The 22,918-nt window shown below is 42.0% G+C and overlaps 1 protein-coding gene across 1 annotated transcript in view; it reads left to right on the forward strand.

The window, feature by feature from the left end:
- MYT1L (myelin transcription factor 1 like) overlaps window positions 1–22,918 on the forward strand; it is a 302,732-nt gene that overhangs the window by 104,134 nt on the left and 175,680 nt on the right. The window contains exons 2-4 of the mRNA XM_084830909.1: window positions 21,545–21,599; window positions 21,786–21,819; window positions 22,121–22,183. Of these exons, the coding sequence (XP_084687035.1) occupies window positions 21,545–21,599; window positions 21,786–21,819; window positions 22,121–22,183 (152 nt within the window). The remainder of the gene's footprint in view (window positions 1–21,544; window positions 21,600–21,785; window positions 21,820–22,120; window positions 22,184–22,918) is intronic.

Below are 22,918 nucleotides of genomic sequence, written 5' to 3' on the forward strand. Positions count from 1 at the left end.
CACCAAGGACTCTTGGTGCAACTGGGTCCTTGCTAGGGGTGAACTTTGCCCCACTATGGCCAGCTTTTGACAGGGGAGCTTTTCCCTTCCCTATTCAAGCCAGTGCACCGATCTGTCCATTGGCTTAAATAAGGAGAGGGGCAATCCTCTGTGATGAAAAATGGCTGGAGTCAAAGTCCACCCCCCCCACCAAGGACCCCATTTCCCCAAGGATCCTTGGGGGGGGTGGACTTCACACACACCCCAGCCATTTTTTTTCCAGCATGGAGGACTTTTCCCCCTTCCTATTTAAGCTAATGGAAGGAAAGAGGAGCCAGAGATAGAGAAGGAAGGAAGGAAGGAAGGAAGGAAGGAAGGAAGGAAGGAAAGAGGAGCCAGAGGGAGAGGAAAGAAAGAGAAAGAGAGAAGATGAGCTAGAGAGAGAGAAAAAAAAGAGGAGCTAGAGAGAAAAAAATGAAAGAGATAGAGAGGACCAGAGTGAGTAGCACACACACAGAGGGTCACAATTGTGCACACACGGTTGGGGGGGTTCTGCTCCCATTGTTTTTGTGATTGGCCCCACCCCCTACAACCAAATTGTGGTGGTGCCCAGGGCACTTTTTCAAAAAGCCAAATGTGCCCATGGGCTATAAAGGTTGAATACCCTGCTTTAAGGAAATAGCCAAGAACACAACCACAAGTAGAAGAGATCACTTGCAATAATACTCAGGAATCAACCACCCAGGCATGAACCAGGAAATATCCACATGGTGAAAAGTAATACTGCCAACCATCAAAGGCAACTTGTCACCGCAAGTCATGAGGATATCCAATAATGGCAGCTTTCCCAATGCAGCCCTGTCCTTTCTGCTGGAGATTAATCCCTACTCTTCAGAGAAAGAATCCTGGGGAGAAGATATTTATTTATTTATTTATTTATTGAAGACATTTCTTGGCCGCCTTTCAGGGCAGAAGCCCATCTTATAGCAATAAAATACATTAAAACAGTTATAATATTAAAAGCAATAAAAGCAAACAGTAAAACCAGCAACAACAATAACGGCAGTAATAGCAACAATAGCCATCATATCAGGAGAAGGCCACAGTAAAATAATATGTTTTCAAGGCTTTCTTAAAAGCCTGCAATGACGGAGCATGGTGGACCTCCAATGGCAACTTGTTCCAAAGGTGTGGGGCCACTGCAAAGAAGGCCCTCTCACGTGTGGTCACCAGACTGCTCTCACCAGTGGCCTTTCTTTCTGATCTTAGAGTGCAGACAGATGGATATAACAGTATATTATTGCTGAAACAATTAAGATGAGATGGAAATATGGAGAGAAGGGGGAAATGAAGGAATGGAAAGTCTGAAATGCAAAATAATTGACTATAAGCTGTGCCATAGAGAGCTATAATTCTTTGCCATCTTTTCCTCCAAGAACCCGACAGATTAACAAGCCTCAAGATGCTATTCAAACGTAGTAGGTAATTGTATCAGCAGGCTGAAACCCTTGGGAGGGAGCAGGGGGGAGAGAAATAAAAGATTAACTAACAATGTCAATAATTATAATTTGACCAATCTCCTTGTCTCTTCCAAAATTCAGTAATTTTATTCTCTGGCACTAGGAGTCAGTTGAAAACAACCAGCTGAAAATAACAAGGGTGGTATAAGAGTAGTGACCCATAACCTCATCATTAGGCTGTTAAACATTCAGGATAAAGGAGAAGGGATAGAAGAATATAAGCTTTGTCCCTACTTCACCTTTCTTTGTGAATGAGTAACCTATCGTACTACTAACTATATGTAGTTAATGCGGACAAAGTTTTTGCTTCATTTCCCCTCGATAATTGTTTTCTTGTGCCTTTTTTCCTCTCTCTTACTCAAACTTAACTTGAAACCCTATTCTCAAAACTAATACCCCAGAACTAGTATTCCTCCTTCAGAACTATGATTATGAATGCATATGCATTCTGAGTAAGAAAAAATGTGTAGCATCATGTGCATATCAGCCTTTCCAAACATTGCATTCCTGCATAAAGGTGAAAAATCAGTCTCCTATCAGGTATCTCATAATAATATACCATCTTTGTCTATCAAGCATCTCTTCATTAACCTTTCTTCCTACCTTTCACCCATATTGCCATTCTGCTCCTTTCTCTAATTGCATTTCAAGCAAATTATGTTGCTGTTTTGTTGCACTCAGGCAAGTAGAACTTTGGGACTGATATTTGTAGTGGTACGTGAACTCTCTTCAACTTGATCCAGAAGTGAGTCAGCAATTACAAGTGTCACTGGAGACCACTTGAGAAAAAAAAAGTAAAGAGCCAGTGTGGTGAAGTAGCCAGAGTGTTGAACTGGGACCCAGGAGACACAGGTGTTAGTCCCCACTCAGCCATGAAGCTCACTCAGTGACTTTGGGCCAGTCACTGGCTTTCAGCCTAACCTACTTCACAGGGTTGTTGTGAGGCTAAAATGGAGAGGAGGAGGATCATGTATGCCACCTGGGGCTCCTTCAAGGAAAGGCAGGATATAAATGCAACAAATAAATAAATAATAAAGATGCATCATATTTCAGCTGCCTCCATGTGAAGAACCATTCTTCAGGAAGGACCATTTTCATTGGTGTCAAGAATGTATTAATAGAGTAGGAGCCATGAGGGCCACTGGGGCAGTCATGAATGCAGCAGCCACCTGGAGGTGGGTTGTTTTTAGCTGTTTCTTAGCCTGCAGCTCAAGGCCACAATTTGCCCAGCTAATTGGGAAAATGATAACAGCTGTGCCTGTTGGGAAGATGCAACCTCTTTGGAGGGTGGAGTGGGGTGTCCCAGGCCTGGGTTTGGATTGGGTGCCTTGAATCTGCCTTGGGTTACTAGGGCTGGGCAATAAAAGGAGGGCTAGAGAAGAGGCAGGTGTCTTTTTTTAGCCCTGACAGTACTAGGGTGTGCTGCTGGTTGATGGCTATCCTGGCAGGCCCATACTTTGGTATGTATATGATAGACTAGCTAGCTTTTTTGTTTTGCCCTTGGGAGTATGTGCCTTGGTGTTTGGCGTTTTTAGTTTTGTTTAGAGTTTTGTACCTTGCTTGTAATTTCCTGCACAACCTACCACCTCTCCCTATTCCTTCCTCTTTGTTCCATTTCCCTAATAAACTTTTATCCAACTTTCAGGTGGTGTGGTGTGTCCTGAATAACTTCAGTTCTAAATACAGTGCCTCTTGGCCTGAAAGGGAGGTACTGGGTTAATCTGGGGGAAATTTGTGGCCAAGTTTGGCCTGGTCTACCTTGCAGGATTGCTGGGTGAACAGCAATCCTTCACAATTGGGAAGGTGAAAGAAGACTTCTGGGCATGTGGCAAGGCACTCCAAACTAACAGCTTATTATAGGCAAACACGTGCTACAGAGAGCAGCCAATCTGCCCTGCTTTGTTCACATATAGCTGCTCTTATGTAGGTTGCAAACAAAATTATCCTGTATCACTTTTTCAAAGTTAGACTTAATTACAAATATATGTGCTCAGGATTGGAATGTAAGAGTCATGAAGCGGAGCTATGACCCACACAATACTGCTTTTTGAGGGGTAAATACATGATATATACATTTAATAAACATAGGGCAATATGGCATTTGCTCTGTAGTTAGTTTACTGCCATTGAAACATATGAAGACATCATCACTTACTTGTCATGTGTTTACTGAATTCATGTACACTATATTTACTGAATTTATTTACCAAACACATGACAAATTGGTGGAAGATAAATGTATTTGGAGTCAATAAGAAAGGACAAGGATAGGACAATGTAATGATAATTTTGTAATACGCATTGAAGTCTTAAAGACGGAAACTACAATTGCATTTTTTAAAAAAAATCCGTTTGGATACCAACAGGCTTGACATTTGATGCTCTGCTCCAATTAAGCACTTTTTTTGTTCATCAAGGTGTGATGGGTCTGGTTTTGAATGTGCTCCTTAGGCTTCCTTATGACTGTGGTGCTGCTTGATTTATTTAGGCATGCTGCTCAGTCACTGACTTTTGTTTGTCTACGCTCACTAGTACGATATCAAATTGATATGATTCAAGCTCAAAATTAGAAAATTAAATATTTAGTATCAATAAACAGTACACTAAAATGTGTGCTACTTTTTCCAGTGAGCTAACACATTTTACAGAAGGAGCAAGATCTAATTTCCCTGGTTCTGCTGTATTCCCAGGGTGGATGTGGGAGATCAATTTACTTTGTGCTGGTGGCTGCCTAGAATCCTCACATGGTGGCTGCAGCTAGAGGGATGCCAGTCTTCTATAGTGTCTATCTAGAAACATGGTGAAGTTATTTTTATCACACCTCTGTAACCAGCCAGCAGAGTCACCATTTTGGCTTTCTGGGTGAGAGAAATGAAACTTTAGAGATAAATGAACAATAGCTTGCCAGTTTATATTAAGTTACCCACACACAGTTCACCATTACTGTGTACATTCTTTTGGACTGTGATACTTGAAAGAAAGTTGAAATCAAGTTATCTCCTCTAAATTCTTGCAAACAATATTCTGTGCTCCAGTGGAGAACTTTTTTTTTTGTTATTCTACAGCAAGGCTAGCACCCATTCCCAGAATTTGTGGAGTTTTTAATGGAATATTCCAACAATCTGCTTTCCATTAGGGATGGGTGAGAATTCTGTCCAGTTCATTTTCCGATAAGGACTCACCAGGATTTGAAAATTTCTCCAAAAGTGGCAGGGAAAGAAATTATGATTTTAAAAATTCACATGTGGGAGAAAGCAAAACTGTCAGATTCATTCATTCAGGCAAAGGGCAGGTATAACATAGTTCTCTCCATGCTAGGAATATACCTATTGAATTTGGTTGAGGAAGATGGGTGAGAATTTTGTTTGGTTCATTGTTTCATAAGAACTTACTAACATTCTTAAATTTCTTTGTAAACCGGATGGAAAGAAGTTGAGAAACAGAAATGACAGATTCGTCTACCTCTTTCCTTCTCCCGCTTCAGGGCAGGGTCCCCTGAAGTGCTGTTTTGCAATTTTATCTTTTTTTTCTTTTTCTTTACTTGAAGCAGTATGAAAGGAATATTTTTCTAGCTCACTGAGCTCAAGTTGATTAGTGACTCTGTGTTACCCTAATGTGTGGCTTGGCTGATTTGCTACACAGGTATCTTTCTCCAGTGCATTTAGATTTAATGTATGATTATGGAACACTTAAGTAACACAGCTACCACCTAAAATTTCTATCCTAAAATAACACAGGTACCGTCTGAAATTTCCAGACTAGGAGTCTGTTGATGACTTAGTTGTGTAATGGTTGGTGGAAACAGGCTCATGGTCAGTCAACGTTTTCATAGCTTTCTCTGCAAAAGTATCTGGCATCTGCAAGGAGTAAGTTTCACTTCTGTTTCATCTTTTATCTCACGGAATCACGAGAGATTCTGCTCCTGTGTCAGCATTCACAAGAGAAGAGAAGCAAACTGGCAAGAGTTTCAAAATGGCAGCTATTCCTCTAGTTGTTACACTGTGTATATAGTCCTACGCAAAATGCATAGAGGAATGGAATACCACTGTCATTTGGGATTCCAAGAAAGCAGGAATATGGATAGTGACAGGAGTGAACTGGTGATGGCGAAAGAGAAATAGTGAGAGTTGTAAGCCACCGATTGGCCCAAAAAGTTTGGGAAGTGCTTGTAATATTATATGAAGTATATATCAAATATACACGATACCATCACAATACTAGCGATCACCCCTTAAGATATTAATAAAAAATGTAAAAGCTCTGAATTTTCTAATACATTTTATTAAATGTATAATTAATCTGTGAAACTTGCTGGTGTAGGATATTAATTATTGAAGTAAACAGTATAGTATGATGTATAAATTAGATATTTTGCATAAAGGGGGGGACTCTCTTACAATCTCTGAGGGGAAAACAAAAATAAAAAGGTAGCCAGTCTTCATGTTATGAAGTACATCATGGCTACTAATTTGGTCACTAAAGAAATATTATTTTGGAAGCACAGTGCGCCGTAGCCTGATTTTTCCAGTTGTTCAGTCTATAGGTAACTGACTTCAGAATTACTACAGATTTGTAAGGGCCAGCTCACATGACCCATTCTGCATGCTGCTCTCACTAGAAAATACTCAGCATGCACACTGAATTCTAGTTGTGTGATGCCCACAGCTATGTGATGACATCTGCACAGATTAGCTCTCAGCAAACCATCTCAATTGCTTATAATAGGCCAATGTGTACAGAACTCAGCATGCAAAGGAAATAGTCGCATGACGCCCTCAGGATGCACAGCTGGGGCTGGAACTCAGTGTAGGCCAGATATTTTCTGGCAGCAGCTGCACACTGAGAGGGCCCTTAGTATTACTTCTGTGCCTCTGATTTCAAGTGGGTAAAATTCCAGCAAGACTTCCGATGGTTATAGGTCATGAGGCTTAGGGACATTGGTAGCAGGGTAGTTGTTGCATCCAGTAAGAATCACCACAATGCTACAGGTCAAGCTACTGGCATCAGTTGTGGATTCTTAGCTGAGATATAGGACTCTTTAAACATTTGGAAATGTATGATTAATAAATTTATTATGAAGGCATCATACCTTTTGAAACTTTCAACTTCAAGAAAGACAAAAATGTCTAATTGATTACAGAGAGAGTTGGGGTCAAACAGTATTGTCAGTTTTCTTAACTAATCTGCTTGATTTGGTCCTTCAGACATTTCCCAATCAAAAAAAACTCTGTAACAATTCAAAAATTGTGCTGTTTGTGACCACACCAAAAAGACTTTCCTTTAGACCAGGAGTAGGCGAGTCAGTGCCTTCTAGATGTTCTAGACTACAACTCCCATCAGCCCCAGCCAACATGGCCACTGGTCAGGAATTATGACAGTTGTTGTCCCAAACATCTGTAGGGCACTAGGTTGCCTACCCTTGCTCTAGAACTGTAAGTAACTCCTCATATAAACGCCCATATACTGGCATAGGCAAGCCCCAAAGGTTCAAATCCAGAGGAAGATGAGTGCAATAGAGCAAAATGGGTTTGTTAATTAGAAAATCAGAATCACTTAGCATTCAGACATATAAAAAGCTAACTAAAAAGCAAATGTTTGCCCTAAGAATGGTATAAGGGCCAAGGCACATGAGGTGTTAATTACATAGTTTCTAAAATTCCTTTCCAGGCCATTTCAAAGAGTCCAAAAATGTTATCAGCCATATGTTTGCTAGCTCCCCACCCCTGACATGGCACAGTTCCAGTCAGGCTGTATGTGACTCCCATAAGCATCTAGTAGAATGAACACAAGAAAGAGTGAGAGATTATCTCAGGACTACCTCTTTCTAGAAACTTAAAATTCAGGGTTGACACAGGATGGTCATACCTCTACTTGATTTAAAGTTTACCAATGAGTATTATACGTAATGCCAAGAAACAAGGGCTTGTGAAAATCCAATTATAGAAGTGTATGATAATTGGAGGGTTCCATTCTTCATGCTAATGACAGTAACTAGATTGGGCAACTAGCTTCTGACTAAAAACAAATGTATTGCATTTACATAAAGAGACCCTGAGAGTAAAGACACAGACAGTATACAAACACTTTATGGAAAGGCCTTTATGGAAAGGAGTTACTGTCCCCTTGCTGTGTATGGCAGACACAGAATAGCCATGAAACAAATGGAGATTTGCTGACTCCAAAAACGGAGTTCAAGGCTTTTTAAATGGAAGCCAGAATTTCAAGCCATTATGGCCAATAATCTTGACACTGGTCCAAATGGTTCCCAGAATAGGATGGCATAACTGAGGATGCAAGATGATACATGATGTATTTTAAAGACATTTTACTAGTAAAACAGAAGCCCTGTTCAGGTGTTGTACTGAACACATGAGGAAAACAATTGTGTAGAGAGACCGGGCCATGCATGCTGGCCCCACCTGCAACTTTGACCCCAATCATGCAAAGAGTGCTATTTGCATTCCAGCAGACATGAGTAGAATGTCCCTTCAAACTTTGCTGCTCAACATGGTATGGTCAGGGACTGAAGAGTGGTGCACACAGGAATGTTGAGGGAAGGGCCAGTGTGTGCGGCCCTGTTCCTCTACACTGTTTTAGCGCTCACGCATTCAGGGAAACGCCTGAACTGGGCTAAAAGCTGTTATAAGTGGGGCCCCACCATAAAACTCTGTGTGTGTGTGTGTGTGTGTGTGAGAGAGAGAGAGAGAGAGAGAGAGAGAGAGACTTCAATGTTCTTCTCAGGCAGGGATGCTGTTCACCTGAGGAGAGATGCTTGGGTTTTTTGTTTTTTGTTTTTAAATGAGGATCAAGTTGACTGTCAGTGAACTAGATCTGTGCCTTCAAAGCTATCCCTTCTCAGGTTAATGGGCTTCCTGGAGTGGGAAAAGCCTCCTTACCTGAGGAGGGACATCTGGGAGCTCTTGAAGGTATAGTCTGGTCAGCTCCCAGCACCCTGATCCCTACAGTCAAAACTGTCCTTTTTCAGGCAAGGAGCAGGAAAGCCTCTCTACCTATGGAAGGAGGGTTATACCTGTGTTTTTTTCCTAGCTCCTTTCCCTTCCCTCCCACATGAGCAGACATGCACAGTGTTTTAACCTCCTTCTGTGGAGTTTTTATTTTCTTTTTCTGTACTTTTGGAAACCTTTAGGTTCCCCAAGCATGCTAATACCTTCCTCTTATGTGTGGGAGGTGTCTTTTTGGTTACATAAGGATTGGCACTCCCCCTGAATATTGGAAACAGAAAGAAGTATGTAAATTCCGAAAGGCAAGGGTTTGTTCATTTGTTTTTATAAAACGGGTGGGGAACGTTTCATCTTGTCAAGGGCTGAATTCCTATGAGGGAGTATAGTCAGTGGACCCATGCCAGCGGTGAGTGGGGCCAGAGCCAAAAGAGGGCCCACCTCTATTTCTCTCTCTCTCTGCCACTGCTTCTCTCTCTCTCTTTCTCCCACCTCTTCTCTCTCTCTTTCTGCCACCCGCCACTTCTCCCTCTTCCTGTTTTCCCAGTGGGTTGCCAGGGGAGGAACAAATTGCACTTGCCAGAGCTGATTTTGAAATTAGGCCAAGAGCTGCATGTAGCCCTGTGGCTACAGGTTGCCCACCCTGTTTTAAAACAATAACAGCTCTAGTGAACTAAGGGCATCTCTACACCAGCCTAAAATCCTGTATTTAAATCGGGGGTTTCTGCTTCCATTTTAAATGCAGGATCACAATGACCCCTTTTTCACCTGCTTCCTTTCCCCTCTCTTATCCCTGTATCTGAGTTTTCCATTATCTTTCATTGATCTCACTCCTCTTCTTGCCACTTTTCCTCTGCACGGAGGGAACTCAAGTGGAACACAACGGGGGTAATTTAGCTCATTATCTGCGATCTCTTTAAAAACGGAACAAAAGGCATTTAGTGCAGGAGACACCTTGGAGGGACATGGTGTCATGTAAAGAGCCTTCAAACTTCTGTGAAGGAGCAATCTCAACTGCAGGATAAAAGCTCTGTGTGAAGAAAGCCTAAATTCTCTTGCTTTCCCTATAAGTTAAAGCAGGGATGGGGAACCTCTGGCACGTGGGGGTTTCCCATCCAGCCCACAAGCTTCACCACAAACCCTGCCCTTTCTCCCTCCAGACCTGACAGTAAACCCCCACTCTTATCTGCAGTCACTAATTGGAAATATAAAATCTGGAATTTACTATGGCTGGATCTAAACTTACCACCTTTTTTCACTTCCAATGAGGTTTCACCGCCTGCCTTTCACACTATGCAGTAGCTGCCTTGAATTGGAACTGGAATTTCCCACTTCCGTGCTCCCACTTTCAATACCCTAATATCCCGGTATTTTCCCTTAATGTGCTCTGATTTTCCGCCTTTGCTACCGTATCTGGTCGCAGTCTCCTCCCCCGCCTGTCCATCTATGGTGGTGTTTGTATTTCCCTCCTGTCCAGTCACAGCTCTCAATGGCCCCATGTCTTCTGGCTACTGATCGCATAGCTTCCTCAGCAGCCCCCGTTTCCTCAGCAACAAGCAAAGGGCTGGATGTGCATGCGCTTGTCTGATCTCAGAAGCTAAGCAGTGTCAGCCCCGGTCAGTAACTGGATGGGCGACCGCCTGGGAATCAGGCTTCCTGCACTGAGCAGGGGGTTGTTCTATCCCTTCAAATGAGATTAAGTTTTACCCCCTCCTATCTCCCGCTCTGGATGTTTTTTTTTTTTAAATTAAGGCGTTATCCTCGCAGAATCAGGGCTTCTCCATGATGTTTTTTTTTCTAAGTCAGGCACGATCTTCGAAGATTCGAAGTTGCGAAGCTTCACAACTTTGAATCTTCGAAGATCATGCCTGAATTAGAAAAAAAAAATTGTGGAGAAGCCCTGATTCTGCAAGGATAATGCCCAGGCAGTCGCCCATCCAGTTACTGACCCGGGCCAACCCCGCTTAGCATCTGAGATCAGACAAGCGCGCACAGGAAAACAGCAGGAAAACAGCACAGTGCTCAAGTGTGAACTGAGCTCACGCATTCGATGAAGCACTGCAATGGGGAAAATGGGTGAGTGTGAATAATCACATTTTAATGCACGAGCATTTAACCCGATGGGACACCGAATTCATTGTGATGGTGGGCGCAATGTAGATCAGCCCTATGTCTGCTGAGCACTGAAGAAAGACAGCCTCTTTTCAGGAAAGTGCAGGGAATCTCCCTCTTATCTCTGATTAGTTTAAAGGCATTTAAAATTTATGGTTTTCCCAGTAGTAATGTATGGCTGTGAGAGCTGGACTATAAGGAAGGCTGAGCGCCGAAGAATTGATGCTTTCGAACTGTGGTGCTGGAGAAGACTCTTACAAGTCCCCTGGACTGCAAGGAGGTCAAATCAGTCCATCCTAAAGGAAATCAACCCTGAGTGCTCATTGGAAGGACAGATACTGAAGCTGAAGCTCAAATATTTTGGCCACCTAATGCGAAGAGAAAACTCTCTGGAAAAGACCCTGATGCTGGGAAAGACTGAAGGCAAAAGGAGAAGGGGACGGCAGAGGATGAGATGGCTAGATAGCATCACCGATGCAATGAATATGAACCTGAGCACACTCCAGAAGAGTGCGCAGGACAGGAAGGCCTGCCGTGCTATGGTCCATGGGGTCACGAAGAGTCGGACACGACTGAACGACTGAACAACAACAACAAAACTTGCTATGGTCCATGTGGTCACGAAGAGTCGGGCATGACTTAACGACTGAACAACAACAAAACTTTAAATACCATGATCTTTACCTTTAAAATTTAAAGGTCTTTAAAGAACTTTTAAATGTAGAGGTAGATATCAAAGTATTTAAACCAGTCCTGTAAGGGGAAACCTGTTGCAGTGGGCATAACTCCCGAGTAGACATGTTTTGAATTGAGCTGTGCTTTCTGTGCCTGAAAGTTTTGCACTGGAGCTTACTTCAGAATAATGTATGCTTGTGGAGGGGGGAATGACCAAACTGGTGTGAATGAGATCTGGCCCTACCTAGTTTGATTTCTCTGTCCTTGGTCCTGCCCCATGCCATTAACACACACACGCACACACACACACACACACACCCGCTGGCATGTGGCCCCTGAGGCTCTTCCCAAATGAAATGTGGGCCTAGGGTTGAAAAGGTTTCCCCTAAGTTAAAGAGTCCATTACTGGGTTGGGGAATATAGAAACTAAAGTAGAATCTAACTCCTAATGTATGCACAAAATGTTCATCAGCCACATGTTGCCTTTAAAGTGACTCTAATAAAATTAATTCTGGTAAAAGACATGTTTATGCATGTGATAAGCACTGAACAGTCTCCTGGTTATAGTTGATTCAAGGGCAAATAGCAGCGGGGGGCAGGGGTTCAGCAGGAAAACTGATGTGGGGAGAGTAACACCTTCCCCCTACGCCATGACATAGTCTTGGTCTCAAGAGGGTCATGGCTTCAGCTGCTGGGTATTTTTTTAACAATAGAAAAGATGTTTAATATCATGTCTTGTTTGACCCTATGTGAAATAAAGCCAGTTACGAGTGGTTACAGATTAAGGATTTGCAAAATTACAGTAGTCTCATTGAACTCAATTAGGCTTACTTTTGAGTAGATGTGTAGAGGATGGCACTGTAACAAGCCATATTTAGGTTGAAGTCCAGTCCTGTACTCACTTACCTGGGATGAAGTCCGATTGAATTCAATGGGGCTTACTTTGGAGTAGACAGACATAGGATGGTCCTATTAGAACTCTATTCTAGAGAAATGTATATTTTAAAACTGATATGAATAACTGTCATAAGAAAGCAATTTATATTTCATGAAGGATCTACTGGGAAGAGTATCCTCTTTTCCCATGTCAGTGCCGTCCTGATGATGACCACCGCCTGAGCTGCTCCATGCCGATGCATTTGCAAATCAAAATAGCCAGGTTGCCAGAAGAGCCTAATTAGATTATGAATAGACCATGGGTTAAGAATGTTTCTTACATAAGCTGTGCTAGCTTCTGCTTCAAGCTCCCAGTAGAACATGCTGACAATATAAAATGCAGGAAAATCTCTTGCCTTATTGATTTCAGAAAAGTATTTTCAGATGAGTACAATGTATTTAATAATCACGCCTTGCAGTCTGTAGCTTCCAACCTCTCAAATGAAAGCTACTCATTAGTAAAAGAGAAAAATTAAGCAGAAATACATTACTTAATTTCCCTTTTTTACAACAGCACTATGGAGGATCTGAACATTATCACAGCACAGAAGACTGTTAAAATCCTGTCCATAATCGTTTCTTCCACTGTAAAGACAAAAAGCAAAGAAAGGTTAACACAAAGCTCATTCACAGTGAGGATCACAAAGCAGAATCATAGAATAGCAGGGTTGGAAGCCAGTTCGTGGTAGGTAAATAGCTGGTTTGCAGATTTTCTTCCCTTCCCTGCTTGCCTGGATTTAAAGGCTACAGATAAATGAACACATTTAACAAAGATATTTTTTGTTTGTGTATTAAATCTATATCCCACCTTCCCACCACAAATAGAGCCCAAGGTGGCTGTCAGCAGTAAAATATAAGATAAAATACAAAATTATAATTAAAATATAAAAACAAATTGGTTAGAAACACATCATTAAGTAAGAGAAGCAGCACCCACCAGTTAACTCTACTTTAGCAAACAGGTTAAAAACCCAAAGCCTGTTTGAATAAAAATGCCTTTGCCTGCTGGTGGAAGGATAACAAAAGTGGACATAAACTGGCCTCCCTTGGCGGGGAGTTCCAGAGCCTGCCACCAAGAAGGCCCTTCCTTTCTTTTTTGGATCTTAAGGCTCTTAAAACTCAGGCAGGTTCATATGGAGCAATGCCTGGTCCCAAGTCATATAAGGTACAGCAAAATGTGGGATAATCATCATACACCATACTTAGCATCCAATAAACAACAACACAATTTTCTTACATCTGTGGGGAAAATACAATATTAGTAAATGATAGAGCCTAGAAGGAGGGGATGTGTTGGGAGCCAAATTTCCCCCTACTCATTTCAAATTCTTTTGGGGGGGAATTTGAATCTTCTCTGGATCCATTTTTGGTACTTGATTCCTGAGCAAATGGTTCCTGAGAACATAGGGTAAACAATTCCTTTAACAGGATCATGGGTGGGGGCCTCCAAAGTAAAAAAGAAAAGAAAAGCAGCAGCAGCAGCTTTGAACGGGCATAAACAACAGGATCACTAAGAACATAAGAGCCATGCTGGATCAGATGAAGGGTTCATCATGTAGTCCAGCATTCTGTTCACACAGTGGCAACCAGCTCTTGACTAGAGGTAACATATAGCCATCAGGACTAGTAGCCATCGACAGCCCTCTCCTCCAGGTATTTGTCTAACCATCCTTTAAAGCCATCCAAATTGGTGCCCATCACCACATCCTGTAGTAGTGAATTCCATAGCTTGACTGCTAGCCTTATCTTTTAGATCCAAGTGTAAAAGCTTTAGAGACACATTAGTCGCAGCATGAAATACTTTTCTTTTGTGGACAAAAGCTGTCTGTGCAACCTCAGGGATGTATCAGGTAGGGATGTACAGATTGTGTAAAATCTGTTCTGTCTTGTTTTGTGAGTTGTCAGAGGCCTTTTGTTCCATCCTCCGCCCACCAGCAGAATTGGATTTTTTAAAAAGTTCTTTTAGTTTCCAAATTTGTGCAAATTCGCGCATGCAAAAATGTGCAAATTCCCACACAATGCACAAATTGCCCCCAAATGCGTATTTTCACACTTTAGCCCATGGGGGAAATGTGCATTTTTGGCCTAGTTTTCTTTATTTTTTCATATTTTTCTACAAAGAAATTTGTGTGAAATTCCTGAAGGTTAGCAAAACGGTCCACAGGACCATGGAATCTTCTAGGAATGTACAAAAGTGACTTACCTTTCGCAGATTATGTTGATGGTGGGGGGAGAGGCGTTCCGTCCCTCCCCCCAGAATCCTGGCCGGGGGGGAGGCGCTCCGTTCCTCCCCCCGGAATCCTCAAACGGCTGGCTGTGCTCCGCGGCAGCTCTGCAGAGCAGATGGCCTGGCCCGGCCTGGCCAGGCCAGAGCTGTCTGCAGCTGGATTTCCAGCCGTGGAGGGCTCTGGGTAAAAAAACAAAACAAAAAAAAGCAACCGCGTACGCAAATGGTGGTGGCTATGGCCGCCGCCATTTATGTTCGTTCTTTTTACCATCTTAATCTACGTAAATATTTACATAGACTATGACGGCAAAAATCAAGGGGAACGCAAATAGCGTAGTGGGCGCTATTTGCGTTCCTTTTTCATTCACCGTTTTAGCGAATCATGGCGAATGGCGAATCAGAAGGGGATGCAAATAGCGCCCGCTACGCTATTTGCGTTCCCCTTGATTTTCGCTGTCATAGTCTTTGTAAATATTTACGTAGATTAAGACGGTAAAAAGTAGGAACACAAATGGTGGCGGCCGTAGCTGCCGCCATTTGCGTACACTTTTTTTTTTTTAAACCCACCCCCAACCATGATAGGCTACGTAAATCTTTACATAGCCTATCACGTCTTCCCCCCCCCCCACAAGCCTGGAAATGGCGGCGGTGGCAGCCGGTCGGAAGACCGGCCACCGGAGCCGCCACCAGAGCCGCCCTGCCCGGAAGATCCGCCCCCGGTAAGTCTCATCCCGGGGGGGATCCGCGGGTGGGCGGGGGGGTGGCAGACCGTTCCGCCACAGATTTTGGGGGGCCGAATGCAGTGGCATTCGGCCTCACCGAGATCCGTGGTGGAATTCTCTGATATCCCTAGAATCTTCCCAACAGGAAGCCAGTCCTCTGCAGAATCTGCAGGTTGGATTCATCAAAATCCAAACTTATTTGGTTCCATTGCAGATTTCCCATGGTTGGCCACTGTGGGAACAGAATGCTGGAATAGATGGACCCTTGGTCTGATCCAGCATGGCTGTTGTTATGTTCTTATATACTAATGGTTTGTTCATGGTTTGTTAACCATGAACAACCCAGAAAGAGAACCTATGGTTTCCACGGACTTATGGACCATTTTTTTAACCTCTGGTAATTTTGTTCAAATACGCAAAAATGGAAAATGGCTGAAAATGCGCATTTCCCCCATAGGCTAAAGCGTGAAAATGCACATGGGGGGGATTTGCGCATTTGGGGGGAAATGCTCATTTTTGCACGTGCATAATGTGAACTTGTGCAAATTCAGAAACTAAAAAATCCTTCAGTTCCATTGATGGGTGGACAAAAGCACCAAAGGTGCCTGATAAGCTGTGAAACACAGATGGAATGGATTTTACACAATATGTACATCCCTAATTTTATTCCCAGGAAAGGTACTTGTTGGATCTTCTTCCTCAGGCACCAAAATAATTTGACCAGCCTTGGGTACTATGCAGTTTGACATCTGTGAGGTTTCCATTTGCTGCTCTGCCTCAGGCAGCAAATGTCTTGGGCTGGCCTTGTCAGCAAGAATGACGTCGGTTCATAAGGGTTTGCACAGGCAATTGGGGGCTGTTTTATGTTTCAAACTTCTTTTCCAGGATCCCCATCATTGCCTCCAGATGGTTTATTTAATAGATCCTCTAACAAGTCCTGCTATTCAAGAACAGTTGGGCTGGTTGGTTCACCACTACACCTGTCACCTGGCCCAACTGTACTTGAATTGAAGGAAGTATCTTGCTATATGTTAGTTGAATTAAATACTTCAGAACCTTACTCAGCTAATATTTTTATTTTATGTTTATAATTTATTTTATTTTAAACTCAGTGTTCTCTCTGTGCTTGTAATGTTGTTTGTACCGTACATAATGAGCTAGTGCACACATATCACTAACCCATGGGTTATTTAACCTATGGTTAACCCATGTTTTGTTACCCTACCCAGGGCTTGTCTGACAGACAGTCGAACAAATGGTGGTTTGTTTTCTCAATCCCTGGGTTGTTCGTTTGTTTTTCTCCTCCTTTGCCCACTCCTTCCATGCATCCAAAATGCCTTTGTAGCACTGCAGTACTGTCACGTAGAGTGGCTGGGTTTTTTGGTGGTTTTTTTTTTTTTAGCACTCTTGCCTGCTGCTTCTGTAGCCCAGTGAAACATCCCATGAACAAGCCACAGTTCTGGGTTCACACGTAATGACAACCCATGGTTTAAACAACCCAAGAACAAACCATGGGTCCTCTTTCTAGGTAGTTCATGGTTAACAAAACATTAACATAAGAAGGGCCATACTGAATCAGACCAAGGTTCCATTTAGTCCAGCATTCTGTTCACACAGTGGCCAACCAGCTGCCCACAGGAACAGCAATCTCCTGTCCAGGTTCCCAAGCAACTGGTGTACAGAGGCATACTGCCTCTGATATTGGAGACAGCACATAGCCATCAAGACTAGTAGCCATCGATAGCCTTATCATCTGTGAATTTGCCCAATCCACATTAAAAGCCATCCAAGTTGGTGACCATCACTACATCTTGTGGTAGTGAATTCCATAGGTTAACTATGCGCTGTGTGAAGAAGTACTTCCTTTTATCTGTCCTGAATCTCCTACCAGTCAGCTTCATGGGATGACCCCGGGTTTAAGTATTATGGGGGAGGGAGAAAAATGTCTCCCTATCCACTTGCTCCACGCCATGCATAATTTTGTACACCTCTATCATACCTCCTCTTACTCACCTTTTTTCTAAACTAAACAATCCCAGATGTTGTAACCTTTCCTCATAGGGGAGTTGCTCCAGCCCCTCGATAATTTTAGTTGCCCTTTTCTGCACTTTTCCCCCCAATTCTACAATACCCTTTTTAGGTGTGGTGAGCAGAACTGTACACAATATACTAAGTGTGGTTGCACCATAGATTTGTATAAGGGCAGTATGGTCTTCGCAGTTTTATTTTTGATTCCTTTCTTAATTGTGCCTAACATGGAATTTGCCATTTTGACAGCAGCCATGCAGTGGCTGACATTTTCATCAAGCTGTCCACCATAATCCCAAAATATCTTTCTTGGTCAGTCACCACTAGTTCAGGTCCCATCAGGTTATACTTGAAGTTGGGATTTTTTTTTTTGCCCCAATGTGCATCACTTAACACTTGGTTTACACTTTACACATAGCTTGTTAATGCGGCTAGATTCACACATCATGACAAGCCAGAATTCAACAACCCATGAGTTAAATAAACGATGGGTTAGCATTTTGTGTGAACCAAGTCAGTGCCTTATCATTTCCAACTGCCCCTTAACACTTCATGTTGTTGTTATTTTCCTTCCCAGGCCTGGACAGTAATCTCAGCTAAGATAGAGCTTTGCAAATTCCCCCAAAGGGTGATTTATTTATTTTAATGGGTCCAGGAAACTGTGGGCAAGCCCAAGCAAACTCCCAAGCCTTGGGAGCAATGCAGTCCATGATCTTGTCTGTTCTGAAGTTTTCACCACCCTTTGTTCTTATATCAACCAGAGAACCTGAACCGCTGATCATCTGTGAAAGACCCTGAGTCCAAGCAAGGTTTTCTTTTTATTCAACTTCTTTCACTTTCACCTTCTCATCATTCCTGATTACGTTTTTTCTAAAAAGCCACAATTAAAAAACAGTACTTCTTGCTTGTCATCACCAGAAATAGCATTTCCTCTGGCCCTGTAGGGATTTGGTATATCTGTAAAGCATAGCATAACAGAGTGTTTATGCATAGGGTTTAAATCCCAAGGTAGATTTAACTTAATAGACTAAAGTAGGTGTGTTAATTAGGAAATAAGAATGTCTTGGCATTAAACCATAAAAGCAGAGAAGGTACTTCTAAATCTGGCTAAAAAAGCAAACGTTGTTTCTTTGGGATCATATAAAGGGCCAACATGCATATAGACTCAACTGTACAGTTTGCATGCTGTCTGAAAGCTTCTAAATTTGTTGTCGGTTTCGCACCTCCAGCCAGACCATGTATGTTTTGTCACTATCTCAGGACCACCTCTTTTTTTAAAAAAATATGTACCATTCACAGTTGGCAGAAGGTTCCAGCCCTCTGCTGGCACTGATACAAGGTGGCAAAAGGACCTATGGAAAGCCAGTCATAGAAGTGTATGCTAATTAGAGGCTTCCATTGAAGCTGAGGTGGACAACCAGCTTCTGCCTAGAAACAATGTATTAGCAATTATGGCAAGAAGACCTAAGGGTAAGCAGGCAGGGAATACACAACTGCTTCATTATAAGGTTGTGGTCAGATAAAAAGTTGTAACAAACCTCTTGCTATGTGGGACAAAGAATATCCCTAAAACCGTTGGTGTCCTTAAGACTTTCAAGTCAGCATAGCTAGAATGTCAAGCTTAGCTAGGCAAACTTTAGTCATGATGGTCGATAGGAGTTTGGTTAATCAATAATTACCTTTAGCAGGGTAGTTCCATTTCTTTTAAAAGGATGATCATCTGTGTGGTACAATCTAACATCTGCTTAATTCCCCCAAACACCGTTGTATTATTTTACAGTAGGAAAAAGATAGCAATGAGATGCTGCTGAATGAAACTTCTAAACAGAAAGGACAAAACTATAGATCAACAATGAAAAACATTTTATTTTTAAATTAACTGCAGTGCATGGGAGATATCATGATCATAATTTCTTCAGATAGTTATTTAGTGAGACAGGTTCTCACTTCTTTCTTTGAGGAAGACATGTGAGTGGGGCATCCAGCAGTGCTGAGAGATGAAGGGTAACTTCCCACTGGGCTCTGCTACCGAGATGTGTCTCCTTTAATTACAACATTTTTTCCCCCTGAAGAATTTTGTACAGAGAGAACACCGAATCATTTTTTAACAATCATTTCACGGAGGACTGAGGTTCAGAGGACAATGTTGTTTTCATATGCTTTTTGACACCAATATTTTTATTATTATTATTCATGTCAGGTTGTATGAATAGAGCATATGAATATGGTGGGAACTCCACCAGACTCCAAATGTCAATCTATTGGGGACAGTTTGGGACTGGGGAATCCCAACACTGCCCATAGTTGGATGCTTTGACTTTAGTTCTCTTCAGTTCCACAACCGAACCCAGTGATCTGTTCTTGGCATGGGCACTCCAATTCATGCACAGAGCTCTCACTCACCTCAAATGGCATTCACATTAATTTCACTTGAGGAAGTGGATATATATATTTATTTTATTTATTTATTGCACTCCCTCTGAAGGAGCAAGTACATAGTTTGGGGGTGCTCCATCTCTGTCACGGGAGGCCCAGAAGCACTCATTGCCAGCTTCGGTTGATGTACCAACTACACCCATTCCTGGAATGGGAACAGCCTAACCATAGTGATACATGCGCTGATAACCTCACAATTAGACTACTGTAATACTTTCGATATGGGTCTGCCTTTGTGCCTGGTTCAGAAGCTGCAGCTAGTGCAGAATGCTAGAGTGCTTACTGGGACATCCTGCTTTGCTCACATAACACTTCTGTTAAACGAACAGCACTGGCTGCCTGTTAGCTACTGAGCCATGTTCAAGATTATTGTCATACAAGCCCTAAACAAATTGGGGCCACAATATCTACCAGAATGCCTTCCCTGATATATACCCAGCCAACCTTTAAGATAATCAGAGGAGGCCTTGCTGGTAATTTCAAAGCCAACAGAGTGTCACCATGTAATACCTCGATGGTGGGCCTTCTCAGTAGTGGCACCCACCCTCTGGAAAACCCTCTCCCATCCAGTTCAGGATGCAGAAAATGTGGCATGTTTAAAATGCCTCCTGAAAAAGAACTTGTTCACTCAGGCTTTCCCTGTCATGTAACTGATGGTAATTACTCATGCTGCTCCATCTTACTGCCCCTTGTATTGCACTGTTCTATTATTGTAATTGGAATGCTTTTTAATAATGTGGTTTAAATGTGATTATAATATTTATATGTGAACCACTTAGGGACTTTATTATATTAAGCAGTACAGAAGTATCACAAACAAACAAATAAATAAATTTGATTTGTATTCCACCTTTCTACCAAAAAATGGTACTCATGGTTTACAGAGTTTACTCATTGTTTACAGAGACAATTAAAATTGGTTAAAACAATGCATTAAGATGCAATAAAAACATAACAATTACAGAACAAAAACAGCACCCAACCCAACAGACCGATTTACTTCTTGAATAAAGCAGTCTTTGCCTGCCTGTGGGCAGATAGCAGAGAGGGAGTAAATGTAGGTTCCCTTGGGAGCTAGTTCCACAGCCTGGGAGCGGCCACCAAAAAGGCTCTCTGTCACGTACCATCAAACAGGCCTCTGAAGGCAGCAGTCTCAAAAGAAGGGCCTCTCCAGTATGAATACATCGATCTCCTCCCTCTATTGTGCATGTTGATCTGTTCCCTCTATTAAATTGAATGGGGATTCCATGCACACAAGTTACCAGTGTGTGTATATGAGCACGCCTATGGATCTCTGACCAGGGAGCATGTTTCACTTAGTCAGACCTCTCCTGTGCAAACTTGAAAGCATTTTCAGGATATAGCTCTGTAATAAATGACAACGTTTACAAGTGCTACAATTTTGCAAACTAATGTGACACCACAAACAGGCAAAGCTGTTTCTGCATTAGAGAAGACCAGGCAGAAATATCGAATCATAGTATCTCTTTGTTCTTCTATTCTATTCTATTTTCTTTTCTTCTTTGCTTAAAATTCTCTCTTGAAAGCCTCCCAATATGCTCAAGTACCTGACCTCAGTTCCAAACTGCAGATAAATCTGCTATATCGTGCTTCTATTAGGTTTCCTTCAAAGAAACCCTTTTATACAGAAAGTGGGGGTGGGGAAGGAAACCTAATACAGGTTTTTTTAAAACATAAAATTGGGGGATCGAGAGAGAGAGTGCACACAAGCCATGTGATTAGAACAAAATTTGCCATGTGGGTTTTTGTGTTTCTAAACAAATGTAGAGAGCCTTTAAAAATCCCTCTTAATACAGACTCTTCTCTCACAAGATAAAAAGGAATTAAAATATTGTCAATAAATTGTGTGAGAGCGACTGTATCAGTCTGTGCATTGATAGTCTGTGCATGCAGGATAAGAGCATTGACTGCCTGCTAATCTATTCCCAGATGGAGGTGGATGCAGACGAGAAGCGCCATCGCACACGGTCCAAAGGTGTTCGAGGTACGTCTCTTGCTTCAGTAAATCACTCAAGGCCCCTGCTCAGGGTGACCTTCATCCTCCAGAATCTCTTTGCATGATTCATTCTGACCCTTGCTTTTTTACACAGCCTTTTTTGGCAATTTTCAGCAGGAGAGGGGGTACTTGTAATAGATGATAAATTTTTATATATTTTCCATCTCTCTGCAGTTCCCGTGGAACCAGCCATACAAGAGCTGTTCAGGTTAGTGCGCTGAGTGTAAAATGTATCCCCATTAGCAATTTAGAAAATTCATGCCTTTTAATGGGTATAATGCACTTTCAAGTTCATTGGTGGCTTGCTCATGCCCTGCTGCACTGATGAAATTAATTCCCCTGGGATTTGCTAATAAAAAGCATCCCTTCCCCCCCTTTCCCTTCAGTTATTTGATTTCTCTTTTTCTGTCTTTGTTGCCCTCCATCTCTGTAATACCTACTGCCTGCTTTTAATATAATCTCTGTGCAGCACACCGACACCTATATAATTAATTCCGTCTTTTTTACAGCTGCCCTACCCCTGGCTGTGATGGCAGTGGTCACGTTAGTGGCAAATATGCGAGGCACAGAAGGTAATGTGTGAGTAAGTGTGTATGTGTGTGTGTTAATAATGGGCTGAAGAGATCTAGTAAGCAAGTTGCCTGACAGGATTCTGTTAATGACTTAGTCATAATTGTTGAGGAATTGATAGTGTACACACATAAAAATGTACTTGTAATCCTCTTTTGTTTTGCATCTAATTGTAGTCTCACTTTCTTACAACATCCCCAGTCATTAACTTTTCTGTCCCACAAAACTGCAGTGTATATTGAAATCTAACAAAAGGAACAAGCAAAGAGATGTTGCTATGCCTCTTCCTAACTCTCTAATCAAACTTATCACTATTAGCTGTATTAATCACATAGAAGGATAATGCCCAAATATTTAAAAAAATGGTAAAATACTATTTTGCCACAGACAATTCTTTATCCTTTTCATCTTTCATCAGGCAGGGTGTGCAGTTCTGTGGATCATGTGTGGCAAATTAAAATGTGACCTTATTGACATTTTTTCTGCCAGCGTGACTTCTGTCATTTAATACAGTTCATAAATGGAGTAATAACTTAATTTTTTGAGCACAAGGAGTTCAACCATGAGGTTAGATTCAAATGGAAAACTCCAATGCAGATTAGTGATAATGAGTCATGGAGATCTATATGAGTATATTATTGCCATATATATTGTAACTCGTAGACTATGATGAGTGGTGAAATTTCCAGAAATGACGTATTAGCTGTTTGTTGTTAATTACTCAATATATGATTGCG

This window comes from Heloderma suspectum, chromosome 1, assembly GCF_057233095.1.
Source record: "Heloderma suspectum isolate Gila_16-S chromosome 1, 16-S_ref, whole genome shotgun sequence".
Lineage (NCBI taxonomy): Eukaryota > Metazoa > Chordata > Lepidosauria > Squamata > Helodermatidae > Heloderma > Heloderma suspectum.